At 42.4% G+C, this 15,398-nt stretch overlaps 1 protein-coding gene and 1 long non-coding RNA gene across 3 annotated transcripts in view; one reads left to right on the plus strand and one right to left on the minus strand.

Annotated features, from left to right (window-relative positions):
• Positions 1-15,398, plus strand: part of LOC119485207 — a 16,819-nt gene continuing 1,421 nt past the window's right edge. Inside the window, exons 1-2 of the long non-coding RNA XR_005206223.1 lie at positions 1-221; positions 10,000-10,002. This is a non-coding gene — a long non-coding RNA (uncharacterized LOC119485207). The remainder of the gene's footprint in view (positions 222-9,999; positions 10,003-15,398) is intronic.
• The window catches only part of mxd4 (MAX dimerization protein 4), a 24,632-nt gene continuing 14,441 nt past the window's right edge, over positions 5,208-15,398 (minus strand). For both annotated transcript variants that reach the window (XM_037764601.1, XM_037764600.1), the window contains 3 exons: positions 10,966-11,080; positions 7,485-7,647; positions 5,208-6,069 (listed from right to left, as the gene is read on the minus strand). In XM_037764601.1, the coding sequence (XP_037620529.1) occupies positions 5,843-6,069; positions 7,485-7,647; positions 10,966-11,080 (505 nt within the window). In that variant the 3' untranslated portion in view covers positions 5,208-5,842. The remainder of the gene's footprint in view (positions 6,070-7,484; positions 7,648-10,965; positions 11,081-15,398) is intronic.

The following is a 15,398-nucleotide window of genomic DNA, read 5'->3' on the forward strand; positions in this document are numbered from 1 at the left end:
CATTTTCTGACATTTTATAGACCAACCAACTAATCAATTAATGGAGAAAATAATCAACAGATTAGTCAACAATGAAAATAATCGTTAGTTGCAGCCCTAACGTGAATAATTTGATATTTTTTGTTCTCGTTCAAAAACATTCTCAACCAACCCTGCGAGATAAAGTCCAATGTTTGTCATCTTGTGTTTTTTCTCATTGTCAAACTGAGCTTTAATAAAATGTGATTATTTATTGATTTAATGTTTTGCCTCTTTGTTGATTTCACCAGTTAACCTTTCTCTACTATAACAGAGACACAAAGTGAACTCTGACCTTTAAAACTAGTTGATATTCCAGACAACAGATCAGTTTCACAGCTGCACAAACCAAACAGGAAGCCCTTTAACATCGGAACATCTGTATCTGCATATTCCTGCTGCTTGGTGCAGTTGAAGGTTGTCTCAGTGCTCCGTTTCCCCCCTCAGTCGTACCATACAGTCATTTACCAGGCAATGATGAGGCTGCTGCGACTTTATGTATAAAACATTTTAATTATATTACAATGAGAGAATACACAATACCTTCAAGTGTTTGCTAAAATGTAGCCAGCACCAGGTAGTCGTGTACACACACTCACACACACAAAACAAAAAAAAAAGGAACTTATATAACATCTTCTGAATGCATATTACACATCCGCTAAAAAGGAACATATTCACAGGTCTCTGGCACAGAACTCTCCCTACTCCGCACAGTATGTCGGCCCCACCGTCCTCCTCTCAGCTAGGAGTCCCAGCCAGCTCGCCGTCCTCTACAGCCTCTACAAAAGAGGAACCACAATGCTGGTGTGACACCCGCTCTGGAGCGTCACCTAAAGATGCAAAATAACGAGTAAAAGACATAAAGGCTGGGGGTTCGGAAAGCTGGATGCTGACCTAAAGCCTACAAGTAGTTAAAGCTATTCGTCTCTGGAATCACATTACTAATCATTCAGCATGGAAGGGGTTAAAAGTGACTGTTTGTTTGGCAGGAATAATATTTCATGGAAGTCATTGTGTTGATTTTATATAAGCACCATTACTCCTCTGTGTATCTGATTTCAGCCCTCTGCCTTGACCCTGCTCTCTGTGCTGCTTCACCCGGATTTCATCCCACCACCCACCCTCTCTCTTTTTATGTCTCTCCCTGCTGACTTCCCCAAATATCACTCTGTGCTTTTGTGCTCTTAGAAAACCCAACACGCCGAAGTAAATCTCTGTGCAACAGCAACATGAAAGCAAATATCAAACTTCGTCTGTGCTTGCTCTGATGACTCTTAAAGGGAGAGCTTGGGTGTTTTGAAGTGGTGTTGAATGAGGTACTTAGTACATAGTATTACTTACCGTAGATGACGTTGGGCGTGCAGCCAGCATGGAGAAACTGACAGGAGTACCAGCACCAGAGCAAAGCGATACAGTGCTGTGGACGGGGACGGCAGAAGAACGTATTTTAGCCACCTCAAAGAAAGGCTCACCTATTAAAAAACTATATCCATTTCAGTGTACGCTATATTTAGAATATATTCCGATGGGTAACTGAACTGAAAGTGAACCGTATCTATACTGTTTTTGTCATCTGAGTCTGCTGACGTTGAAGAGATCATAGATAATTTTCACTTTCAGTTCAGTTTCCCGTCATAAGGAGAATGAGAAGGGCTGTCTGATGGCAAAATAAAGCGGTGAAAATATTGTAATATTGAGCCTTTCTTTTAGGTGGCTAAAATACGCTATTCTTCCGTCCCCGTCCATAGCAGTACGTTGCTTTGCTTTGATGTCTGTCTGTTTCTCCAAACTGGTGGCGTGCCGACCGTCATCTACTGCAGGTAATACAATGACTATGGATAAGTACCTCATACAATCCCACTTCAAAACACACAAACTATCCCTTTAAATTACACTTTAATCTTAATAGGAGTTCAATGAAGAGCGCCTTCAGCTTTTTGACATAAATGTTTACCTTTCTGCGATGAATAAAGAAGCTGTAACATCTTCTGTTGCCTCTCCAAGGACTTGAAACTGATTTAACAGTCTTCATTAATTTGTACAATCTCTGCTTTTTTTTTTTTTTAAGAAAGTAACTTTTTTTCAAGGCACATCATTAAAAGAATTTCCATAAACACTATCCATCCAGCATTCAAACCAAAATGTTACCGCGTCCAGTCAGTTGCTCAAAGCTATTCTGAGTGTGTGCTAATGTACATTTTTCAATGACGCCGCTGAATAGTCTAATCTCATATCTGGCCCTCGTCCCGTTCACTTCACGTCGCTTTTCTGCTGGGAGGTTCTGTGCAAGAGGATAACTTTATGCCATTTAATATGGTTCGTTAAGTTGTTCGTTTGACCAACAAACTGAAAAAGGACATTTCTGATACAGTCATGTACAAATCCTTTGACATTAATGTAAACTCTTAATGACAAAAAAAACAGCTTTTCCAAAAAAAAAAAAAAATTTAAACTCTAGTCATTTTTTTTTTGCCCTCCTGCAGTGTATGGAGAGAGTGCAGATAGGAGGTCATCAAAACAAAATATAGAGTTGGTCACCAAAAAAAATGCACCACAGAGTCAAAAGCAAAACCACCTGCTTGTCTTAAAAACCCTGCCCGCCCACCCTCCCTCAGAAAGCACAAGATGGTAATATTGCTGTGTCTCAAGAGGTCCCCTGATCGATGGGTAACACTATTTCTGGGACGGACCACTGGGAGCGCGGAGGATTACACCTTTTAAGCTGCCATCGATTGGATTATTCTTTTATCGCTCCTATCCCAGTGACTCCCATTGAACAAACACATAGTCAACATACAATAAAAGTAAAATGACAACAAAAAAAAGAAACACGCTTCAAGCCCAGAAGTTTTGAACCCCGTTGGTGACCATTCGGGGCGACTGGAAGCTGCCATGGGAGTTTACCAGTGTGTGTTTTTTTTTTCTGTGACAGAGGCGGCACTGGCAGACAAGCGGGCGTCAAGAGGGTGGGGAGTGCCTGGACAGGGCGTACATACAACAGCGGCTGCTCAGTAGAGACCAAAGGGGCTTTTTTTTAAAAATGTATTTATAATGACGTCTTCTCTTCAAGTGCCCCTTGCTCGTGGAAGTGTTTTGGCATGGGAAGGGTTGAAGCCCCGCCAGAGAAGAAGAGGATTAAGAGGAGAGGAGGGGGAGTGTGACCTGAGTAGGTGCCGGGGGCGAGGAGGTGGGAGGAAGAGGAGGAGGAGGAGGAGGATGAGGGAGGTCGAAGGCTCACCAAGGCACAGAATGACAGCAGGAGAGTCACCCAAGGGAGAGGGGCCAGTGTATCAGCTCCCCTGCCCCCACTCTCCCTTCAACAAGCCTGACCTCATGTCTGTCTGTCTCTCATATATATATATATTTATATTTATATATAGATAGATATACTCACTCTTTTTTGTCTTTTCATTACAAGAGAACATTTAGGAAAATATAATACAAAATTTAATACAAGAAATATAGACTACACTGGCTAGCATCACTTTTAGTGATGAGTAGCTTCTTTTGTATGCAAGTTTTTTGTGGTCTTGAGTTTTTTGTAGTTTTTTATTTTTTTGGTCAGACCTGCCATGGTGGACTGGCCCTATTTGTTTTTTGTTTTTTTTTATGTGTTGGGACGCCAAGCTCTAAAGACTGCCAGAGACTAATGATTATTAAATGGTCAGAGAGCGACAGAAGCGCCTCCTCCGTCAATATTGTGCATAAGTTACAGACAAGTTAGGGAAGAGAGATTTCATCTACGTCGGTCTTCAGCAGGGCCCAGAAGCTCCGGAAATAAGTAGCAGATAGCAGAGAGGGAAAGAAGATTATTAGCCTTGTTATAGAGATTAAAATTTCAACTGATTAGTTTGCTAGGTTAGCTATAAATGAACGCCTCTACGGAGAACAAATCATTAGAGCTGGCCCTTTTTTTTTTTTTTTTATATTTTCCACTTTTACAGCTTTGACTTGTTAATCAGAACAACAAAAACAAATCCAGACACACATGAAGGCTGCTTGAAAAAGTCACAAAGCTGTAGAGAAATTCAAATTCTGGGTAAAAGGCGCAAAAGAGTGACGAGACGGATCCATTAGTGAAAAAGAAAAAGGGAGAACTGTCCCTTTTTCTGCAGGTCCGCTCTCTGTAAGCACTCGCTGGCCATCTACAGGGGTAAAAAAGGAAAACGTCTCCCTCGACACCTCGTGGTCCACCAGAATCGTTTAAACACTCAGAGGAATCACCCGCCTCTCGTATTTATTGCTACATCAATTCGCTACTGAGAAGGAATCACAAGGTTTGAATCAATCTTTAAGGAATAGAGTTTTTAGTTATGAGGCAACTCCTTTTTTTCATTGACATAGTAGTCCATCCACACCATAGGGTGGTATAGTGTAGTGGTCAGTAGTGTGGAGTAGTGGTTAGGCAACCCAACCAGAGGGAGACATGAGGGGTTGGACAGTAACTGTACATCTATATACATTATTTCTTCTCTGCTACAGCTCTGTAACTTTTTTAGTTTGTCTTTCGGCCACATTTTGGAGATGAAGATGGGACTTTGTTTACAGAAGTAGCTGCTGAAGAAGTCCTGTTTTAGATGGCAGAAGCACTGCTGCACATTTCACACGATCCTAAAAAGTAGGGCTGTCCCGATCACCATTTTTGGGCTTCGAAGCTTCGGTGAGAAATATTCGAAGTTATTCGAAGCATCGCGGCGTGTCGCGGCGCAGCAGGCTGACCATCTCCCCCGTTTCAGTGCCGCTGCCGCAATACAGTACACACACACCTCTAAACACAAAAAACAGCGATATCCGTCTGAGAATAACAAATAATAATTCATGTTGAAAATGAATAATGAATAATGTTGTGGGATTATTCCTTATTTTATGGGCTATTTTGGGATTTATACATTATTACATACTTAAATATAAAAAAAAACAAAACGAAGCCATCGAATACTGATTTGGAGGTTGATTACCATAGCAACGGTCGAAGCTTCGAAGCTTTCGGGTCAGCCCTACTAAAAATTGTAGAAATTAAAAGTATAGTTTCACATTTTGGGAAAAAAAAAGAAAAGCTTTTTCACTTCCTTGCCAAGATTTAGATGATGAGAAGACGACGCTACAGCTAACAGTCGGTGGAAATGGCACGAAAGCGGATAAATATATTTCCCAAAATGTCAAACTATTCCTTTAATCTTTGTCCATTTTTTTAAAAACGTTTCAAGGAACAGCTACTCCTGTAAATCGTATTGTGTAAAGGGAAGATACTGTGTGATGTAATCAACTTTAAATGTTGCAAATATTGCAGAAGTGCTTTACCTTTTACATCACAAAGCCTCGTCTGCATATTATTGCCTCATGGAGATGACATATATTGTTTTTGACTTCTCTTAACCTCCCTCGCTTGTTCTTTCTCTCACACACGCGCACACACACACACATAAACGCACACTTTACAAAACCCTGATTAACAAGTCAAAGCTCCACCACACTAAAGAAAGTCCCCATTAAAAGCACAAACTCTGCTTTGCTCGCTCTGAGCCTGCAGCGACACTAGGTGTGGGGTGGTGAGGGCAGTGGGAGGGCCGGGCGAGTCAGGTTCAGGCAGGATACAGTAGGGTGAGGTAGGGTCAGTGGTCAGGGGGGGTCAGGAAGGCTTGAGTGGCATTTCAGCCCCATATGCTTCCTGGAGAGCCGGGGCCAGGACAGGAGGAACAGGTTCAGGGTGTACCGCCGTCGTGGACCGGTCTGATGTAGGTAGCGGGCGGCGTTGGCGATTGCAAATGGTCGTGGGGAGGGTATAAGTGAGGGGAAGGGAAGCTGGGTGGCCGCGCGGTGTCTAACAGTGGTGCGGCTGCAGTCTGTGGGAATGTGTGGCTGTGTAGCTGGTGTCGCTGGAGCTGCTCTGGAGGCTGTAGTGGTCCTCCTCCTCCTCCTCCTCCTCCTCCTCCAACTCCTCCTCCTCCAACTCCTCCAACTCCTCCAACTCCTCCTCCTCAACGTCGCTGATGCTGTCCACACTGTCTGCCTCGCCAGGGGTGAACTCCATGCCCTCGATGTCCACCTCTGCACGCAAAAAGAGCAAAATACACAAGGTTATTTTGGGTTCAAAAACAGAAGAAGCGAGGGGGAAACTGTTTATTTCCACCCGACTGTGGGCATATTTATTAGGGAGCCTGCAGCGCCTGTGGATTAAACCCAGATTTAGGCTGCCATTAACTCTGGGCAAACAGGCAGATCTTTGTGCTCCCACAGCTAATCCCCATCCATTGATAAACAACTGCATGTGTGTGTTTACCTCAACCAGGATTAGTAAACATACTGTAACAGTCCAAGCTAAGCATTTCAGGGGAGTCTGTGACACCGTGAGCAGCAGATTGCTCCTTTAAACTCGGGTTATGCGATGCACAGAGAGGGGTGAGACACGATGAATCATTTTAATATGTGAATACCAGCATACAGTTTCAAACGGTGTCTCCTAGAAGGCATCCATAGGGTTGCACTCGGTTGTAAACATTAAGTGACAAATAGTTGTGTAAAGCCGTGGTTGTCAACCCCCTTTTTCTATCATAGAGTAAACTGATGACCCCTGAGGTGACATATTTTATGGATTTTTCACATTATACATATTCACAACCTACTAATTGAGTTATTCCTTAAAGGAGTTTGCTACTTCTAGGTTAAAAACATCTTTAAAATACATTTAAAAAACAATTCCCTGATGCTAAGGCCCAGCAGGGAGTCAACTTAGGCCCTGATGGAAATGTTTGTGGAACTGTAACGTTGCGTTGGTGAAGGCTTGCGGTACGGGGGGTTTTATTATTTGTATTTAACCTGTTTTTAGACAGGTAATCCCCCAAGGGGGATATTTGGTGGCCGCAGGGTAACTTTTTGTGGCCACAGGCCATCGGGCCATGGTTAACGTCAAACCCTGCCACCATCAGTAGCTAAAGAGGAAATCTAGACTTCTTTATCTGCACTCTGAGGTGTTCACCTTTGACCCCAGGGGCATCGCCTGCAAACAAGGCCAACCATCGAGTGGCTTTTCACGTGGACCACGGTGTGACTCAGAGTTTATCAGTGGACGGCGAGAGGAATGCAAACAGCCCAACAGCTGATTGGGTTACATACAGATGAAAGCAGTTGTTTGCAAACAGAATATAGCTTCAGGATATACAGTGTGCGTGCCTCAACCTCAGTCTGAGCCATACGTTGGTTGTTATTGATTTGCATCAAATGTGGAGGTGATTACATTTGATTTACATTAGTGTCATAGTTATATGAAGCTGTGACCACAATAAACACATGTTACTGTAGAGTATATACATGTAAATGTATAGTTAAAGCATTTCACAATATGGCACACACGTCCCAAAAAAAACCCACTACTGTCCAGATTTGGGACAAACGAGGTTCTACAGTGAGTGGATCCCTGTTGCTGTAGTGCTGCTGGATGACTTTTCGAAGCAAGCGTAGCGTACCTTGCTCGGAGTCGGTGGAGATGGTGGAGCCCATGCTGTCGGTGCGGATGCGCTCGACGGATCCGGACACAGAAAGCTGCTCCAGGCGGCGTTTGAGGTAGCGGTGCTCTCGCTGCAGCTGCTCCTTCGTGTTTAACGCCTTCTTGTCCTGTTCCTCCAGCTTCTGCAGAGACACATCAATACCAAAAACAATGACAATGTTCTTTGCTCTCTCTATTTACTGTATACCCATATAATATTTATTTCATTTATTTATTTGTCGTATCATTTAAATTATCCACGAAAGGTCACTGTGGGAAATTTATTTTCGAGACTATTTTATTTCCCACCTAATACATTTTGTGTTACGTTGCAATAGGAAAACTTATTGTGAAGGAAAAGTAGTTCAGAAAAAGAAACGTGACAACAATAACACCGCATTTAAATGAATATTTCCAGCATTTGACATTCAGACTTTAAGATATACTATGCATGTTCATAAAGAAACACACATAATTGCTAACAACATAAAAGCTACCTACACAACACATTTTTCTTAGTGTCCTAATGTCCAAATAGTCTGACTATGCGAAATGTCTGTTTTACAGTATTTTCATACTTCATCTTCCCACAAAAATATCTTTTAACTCTATTAAATAACCTCTTTTTCAAGTGTTAATATACAGTAAACTACAACATATTAACAAGTATACAACAGAAGGTTTTTCTTCCAATTGTGAACACTATATTATTTTTATATCTATTATTTATGTTGGATCTTATGAAACCAGTGTTTTCTATCATCTCCTGCCAATCAGACATCTGCCAAACATACAAATGAAAGAATTTAACAACAATAAGGAAGTGGCCAAATGTCTGTGTGAGGCCTGCAGGTTAGAAAGTCAAAATAAACATAAACTCTGACAGTTTGACTCAACCTGGGATTAACTTTTGCATGTATTTGCATGTGAAAGTTTTCGGTGGTGAATCAAAGCGAAGTCGAACACACATGGCCCCTGGGATACGAGAACACAACACAACGCTGACGAGAATTAGCGCAGATCGTCTGAGCAGAGAGGACATGCATGATAAACAGGAAATGAAGGGTTAAAACTCGCTACGTCTGGATTTTCCACCAACCACAGTGTTGCTGCTCGTAAACAGCAAGATCAGTACAGCGTGTCCTAAACTCTACTTAGATGAGCAGCTCATCCTCTGCATGGCAACATTAACAATCTAATAATATTCTGCAAGCACTCAAGTGGGTTTAAGCCCTTTTCTGGTGCTCCTGCTGCACTCTCACATGTCTCTCTGTGTGTGTGTGAACTGCAACAGTTAAAGGGGACATATCATGACAAACTTTTTCAGTGCTTATTCTCATACATTTGGGTATCCGGAGTGTCTACCAACTCTAAAACTGTGCAACAAGACAACCCGGTTAGTTATTTGTGGACTGCATAGATCAGAAAACATGTGATTCAACAAGCCATTCAGATTTGGTTCCCCTTCCTATGTCACATGCAGGATCATTAGAATACATCGCCCATAGCTTGAGTACTACCAAAGATACTTTATAACAAAGATGACCATACTTGCCAACCTTGAGACTTCAAAAAAAGGGAGGGTTTCAAAATGAAAGTGAAAATTTGAGTTTTTTCTGGTGACTTTTAAAGAATAAAAATGGCAAGATAATAAGTAGACTGTGAATCTTTTATTCATTCATTTTTTGCTCCTGCTTAAGTATTTCTTTCTCTTACTACTTTCCATTTCTCTCTCCATCTCTCACTCATTGAATGCCCTTTCAGACACAATGCGACAACGGCACCACTGCGCTCTGAAACCCGTTATTTCCATTGGCTTGCGCCACGCCACGACGGCTTTTTGCTGCATCGAGCAACGCCCAACTTCGGGTGCTGCACATTGTGATGTGCGGCGAGCGCAGCTCAAGCCGGGTTGTGTCGCGAGCAGCTCTTTTCTGCCAGTAAACAACATTAGATGTAGCTATATTGTCGTCCGGGTGGAAACAGTAGAGCTTATAGATGCTGTACAGCACCAGAAACAGGTTGAGATAACAAAAAGGAAAAAAAAGTGTGAACATGTGTCAGAAATCGGGAGAAATGTGAAACCCGGGAGGAAACCGGGAGAGGGCAATGGAAAACGGGAGTCGGGAGGGTTGGCAAGTATGAAGATGACGCATTTCAAGCCTGCCAATGGTTTGAAATGGCATACACTTCCTGTCTCCTACGTGGGCGTGGTCATGACGTGTTCGCCTTCCCCTCCATCCCCCCACCTCGTTTGGAAGTGTTGTGAATGTCGTGTGGATGGATGAAAGCAGATTGGATTATATTTGCATCATTTTTTTTTTCTTTTGTTTTGCTAACATTCAATATTTACACAGCTAACAGCCATATTAAATATTCCGAAAATTAGTTGGCTAAGGCGTTAGCGAACTTTAGTTGCCAGATCTCGCGAGAGTCTCGAACAAAGTTAATTTTCTCCTGATTTGTCTGTCTGGAAAATCCCATTTTAGTGTCAGAATGTTGGGACGATAATGGGGCTTGTGAAAAATGGGTCCAATATTCACTTTGGTGACTGTGGGGTAAAAGAATCAGTCATAATCTGTGTTCATGTTCATTCCTCCCATTGGAGTTAATAGGCTCAGGTCATATTAGTCACCTAAAGAGACGGGGCAGTGGTGAAACCAACATGACACAGATGTAGGAAACTGACTCTCGGTGCGCCGTCTCCTTTCTGAACTGTCTCTGATACTAACTTTGCAAAGCTGCACCATAATTTTCTCCCCATCCAATCAGAGCAGACTGGGCTTTTTCAGGGGGGGGGTCTTAAAGAGACAGGCGCTAAAACGGAGCGTTTCAGACGGAGGGTGAATACAGGTATATTTAGACACAGTATGAGAAAAATAATGTGTAACATTAAAGCATGTCAACATGTTCTAGTAGAAACCCAAAATACAAGTATGAACTTGGAAATGAGCATGATGTGTCTCCTTTAATGAACCATGGAGGAGGAGTTGTCCTTAAACCTAATGTCAAATTATCCCCTTTTCACATATCTAAAGATCAGCCGCCAAATGTCCTGTATATACCACTTTGTTGACTCATTTGTTTTCCTTTCAGTCTTGGGAGCATTTTTTCTTCTGACAGGCCCTGAACCGCTCTGATTGAAAGATTATAAAACAATATAACACTTAAAGAAGGCAAAGGGGGAACGGCTCAAAGACGAGGAAGAAGTAGAGCATGAGTTTGGTGCTCATGACTTTTTGAGAAAACTTAAACCTAGTTTTACTCTACGCTAGAGTTGCAACTAGCAGTTATTTTTGACTCAATTACTTTTTGATTAATCAATTGTTTGTTTAGTTTAAAAATGGTAAAAATTGCTTGATAAATAACAAAAGTTGTTGTCAATTATCTGTCGAACTAAGGCTAATTTATCAAACAGATGCAAAAAGAAACATTGCGTCTTATTTTCTGTTTTTTAATACCTTGATGTGCATCTTGGCCCTTTTCAGCAGGCTCAGTGTGGTGTGTCTCGTGCTGTCTGGACCCAAAGGCACCAGCTTCTTCAACTGCTCCAAGTACAGCCGTAGTTTGGCACGTCTGCAAACACACAACAAGCACACGGTGAGTCAGCAAGACATCCACCCGCAGAAAAGTGAGCAGGCACCTACACAAACAGACTGACAAACGGTTAATATCCATACGTCCCCGAAGGACAGAAACAAATACTGTTCCTCCTATATACTGTGACTGTCATGTTCTTGTCTTGTGACTGAATACTACACGATGACGGTTGATGCTCTGCTTTGGTTTCAGTTGTGACTTTGGGATTGACTGTCCGACGTTGCATGTTCAAAGAGTTGAGGGGGTGCAGACAGTCTCGCTGGTTACACATGTTCAAAGCTTGCAGGGGCTCCAGCAAAAACGCTTTCAAATTCCTTAGAGGAATCACATCCTCCCAGCATGAGAAAGGAAATGTCACATACTGATATAGTTACACAATACTTGTTTATATCATATCATGTATCATATCATACAGCCAGAGTTCATGTAAGGTACCTCAACATCTACACCTTTCCTCATCAACAAGAGCTGTTTTGACACTATACACCCACATGTGACACACATTCAAAGAGCCAAACGGGGCCAAAGCTTTGAGACTTTCCTGTTTTTAGAAGAAGTACATTTTATTTAGGGCTGTAATAATGATTATTTTCAGTGTCGATTATTTTCTCGATTAGTAATTAGCTGTGTGGTCTATAAACTGTCAGAAAATGGTGTAAAATGTTGATCAGTGTTTCCCAAAGCCCAAGATGACGTCCTCAAATGTCTTGTTCTGACATTTAAGAAGCTGGAATCGTGGAGAACTGAGACTTTTTTTCTTAAAAAAACAACTCAAACCAATTAATCGATTATCAAAATAATTGGAAATTAATTTAATAGTTGACAATTAATCAAATAACAGATAAATTGTTATCAAACCCTGTAGGGTTTTGCCTGCCTGTGTTACTAAATGTGATGCTTTAGTTTGGTGGTGTATTCACAAAAACATACTTGCATTGTACAAACGCGACTACTCACTATTACTAATGTATTGCAGAATACAATACATGAATATAACTGCACACTGTCTAGTGGTGCATTAAGATTGTCCGTCTCAGCTGTCTATTTCACTTTTTCCAAAACCTTGTGTTTGATGGATCCACCACATGGGCACCCTGATCTATCTATCACCCTGCTATACCCTAAAGCTGTGGGTGAGGCCTTAGACCCACAGTCACCGGCTGCAAAAATCATTATTAACCAAAATGACGGCCGTGAGACATTTCTCATCTGTTCTGGTCACTCGGTTGAACTCAAGACACAAACTGTGGCCTCCGGAAAACCCTGCATCCCTGCCAAAGCCCTGCAGGCCAACAACCCTGTGGATCCACAAGTAAACAGCTCCCTGGATGCAGCGATTAAATCAGCGATAGTGACGACCAGGCAGAGTTAATGTCTTTTTGAACACTGACTGACTTTGTATGGATATTGTATATTATTTCAAAAGGACTGCATTTATTCCCAACATTGTTTTATCAGCAGATTACCTCCCCTGTCTGTCCGTGGTTCATTCAAATTTGTTCATAAAGGCCTTTCAATCCTCCATTAGTCATGCTAGTCCATGAACCGTTTCTTTGTTCTGAGCTAGCCGTCCCCCATTTCTCTCGTTCCTTTTAGCTAACTCTGTCTGAACGGTAAACAAACTCCAACAATGCAAGGTCTCCGCTGGCCATCGCTGCAACCACAATAAACCTAATCAGAGAAATGAAGCTCTCAAGGGCTGCACACATGAGGACCTTTACACGTGCAAACACACACTCACAGTCTTTTCCCTGAGTTTTTTTTCCAGGAAGGGCGTCGCCTGTGTTTTTCACATAAAGTACGACCCTCTCACTAGCCCCGTCTGTTTCATTTAGAGGTCAGCCAGAGGCGGCCTGTGGGCAACAAGAGAGTCTCAGGGGTTAAACATAATAATGCAAAGTCATAATTCATTTTTAGGGATTTGATTGTAGCTATAAAAATGCACCGGATTTAAATGTATATAAAAAAAAGGATTAGAAAAAGTGCCCTTTAAAACATCTCCACCTCCCTACAGGTGCATGCAGGCGTTCCCACATAAAAAGGGCGTGTGAAAGTGCTCTCGTTCTTTTATTTCCTCCTCTCCCAGGGGGTAATCCCCCCGCCGCCTCCATCCGCTGAACCCCTCCACCCCTCTGCTCCACCCTGCCAACACCAACACACCCTCATCCCACTGGAAAACAAGTGTCTTCTGAGGACAGGGGCGGGGGCCCACCTCCAACCTGCCCCAGTCGAGCCACATGAAGCACTTGGACTGCGGCCAGGGGGAAGCGGGCAGGAAGGAGCTGGGGGTCTGCAGCAGCGGGTGGGGTGGGGGGGGGGGGGGAGGAGTGTTTTTTTGGAAGGGAGCGGGGTCCGAGCTAGTGGGTGACTTTTTCTCTGGTTGAAAAAAGGAGCTCTTTGAGTGCAGTGTGCTCAGCTGCACCAGGCAGCGCTCCACACACATCATCCAAAGGGTAACTTGAGCCAATGGGCCACCATCTTGCACCCCGCTCCCCCCCCCCCCCCCGCCCCCCCCACCTCTCCCTCTCTTGTAATGAAAAACAAAAACAAGGCGTTCCCCGAATACTCTGCCTGACTAGCCACCTTCACCCCCTTCAAGAAAACCTGTTTTCACTGACATTTATTCATCACAAGCCCCGCCTGTAGGCTCACCACATATTTTATCTGGCATGCAGAGGTTCGAAATGTGCACAGATGCACTTTCACCACCTGAATGTGTGAAGATTGGTCTGGGCTGAATTATTATCCCAGTCCAGCCCGGTGAGAGCGGTATCAATTTTCTCATCCAATGCTCATCTAAAATATCAAACTATTCCTTTAAAAGATGGAATAATTGGAAATGAGAACGTATGTACATGTCTGACTATAGAGAGGTGTAAGAGGAATGAGTCCTTAAACCCGGAAATGAGTTCACTTCTGGTTCCCTCGTCTCAAAGTCAATGGTTTTTTTAATGGTTTTTTAGTGAGATGCCTGAAATAAGGTTAATTGTTATCACAAGCTAAAGAGATTTTAACGTTTTGTTCTACGATATAAAATGCGTCAATAATTACACCACTTGTGAATTGTGAAGCGTTTATGTGTCTTAAAGCCGAACCAGTGACAAGGTCTGCAAATTATCTACGGTTAGAAGTCCTATATACATTGCATCAGTTTTACTTTAATTAAGTGTAACAATGTCTACATGTATTGTCCCTGTCAAATAAATAAATAAAATAAAAAAGGTGATTGTTAACAAGTGGCTAAATGAGACTACTAACCGTCATCACGCCGCCTCATCCGCCTTTACAGCCTCGTTGTGTATACTCACACTCATGTGACCGTGGTGTAGTTAGTTTTTAGCCTAAAGTTAGCTTTTTATGGTGCCTTCAAATGGGGTCATGTTGACCATATTCACGAAAAGAGTCCATATGAACGCCCCCCTCTTGTGGTATTCACGACTTCGTAAGTAGAACGTTTCTGAAAGCTCAAAGTTCACGAGTTGTGACATTGTGAGTTCGCTGACGTCAAAGATGGGGGAGGCCATGGAAGCAAATTTTTGGTACATAATAAGTGAATATATTGTAATTTTAGTCGTATATTGTTTTTCCTCTTACATTATGCCTTTGCATTTACTGCATTATGTTACCCACTTGTTAACTTGCTAAATTGTTAGCCTCTGTGGCTTCTAGACGCCGACAGTAACGTTAATATTACCGTTGCTTAGCAGCAGTGTTCTCACGACTTAACCACTTGAACGCCAAGCACATTGTGTACACGGCTTCCCATGTTGTAAACACAAGCTCATGAGTTTCATTTGAAGGCACCGTTACTTCTGGCGATTGCATTCACTCAAAGATCATAAAAAAGATTATAAAAGTTGTGTTCATTTGTGAAGATTAATTTGCAGAACAAAACATGTAAGTATCATAAACTTGTTTTTTCCACAGAGCTTATTTCCTACAATAATCCAAAATCCAATGGAAAAATCCCAGTGGCTTTTTATTGAAGGAACCAGTGCGATTCTAACTTCTTGGTTGGCCTACAAAAAGACGTCCTCTCTGCAGCACTCTACTAGTCCTATGTTATGACACCAGTTTCAAATGTGAAAACTCGACAAAAAGAAAACTCTTTATGTAACTCACTTATGTCACTTAAGTTTCAACAAGTCTGGGCAAAGCCCCTCTTCGTCTTTAGCTGTGCATTACACTCATCTCCCTTCCATCTGTCTTTATTATGACTCTGCCTATGAAAGAACAGCTTCATGTTTCTGATGCATATCAATAAGGCAGGACCCGGTTTAACCTGGCAGCGTGT

This window comes from Sebastes umbrosus, chromosome 3 (assembly GCF_015220745.1).
Source record: "Sebastes umbrosus isolate fSebUmb1 chromosome 3, fSebUmb1.pri, whole genome shotgun sequence".
NCBI lineage: Eukaryota > Metazoa > Chordata > Actinopteri > Perciformes > Sebastidae > Sebastes > Sebastes umbrosus.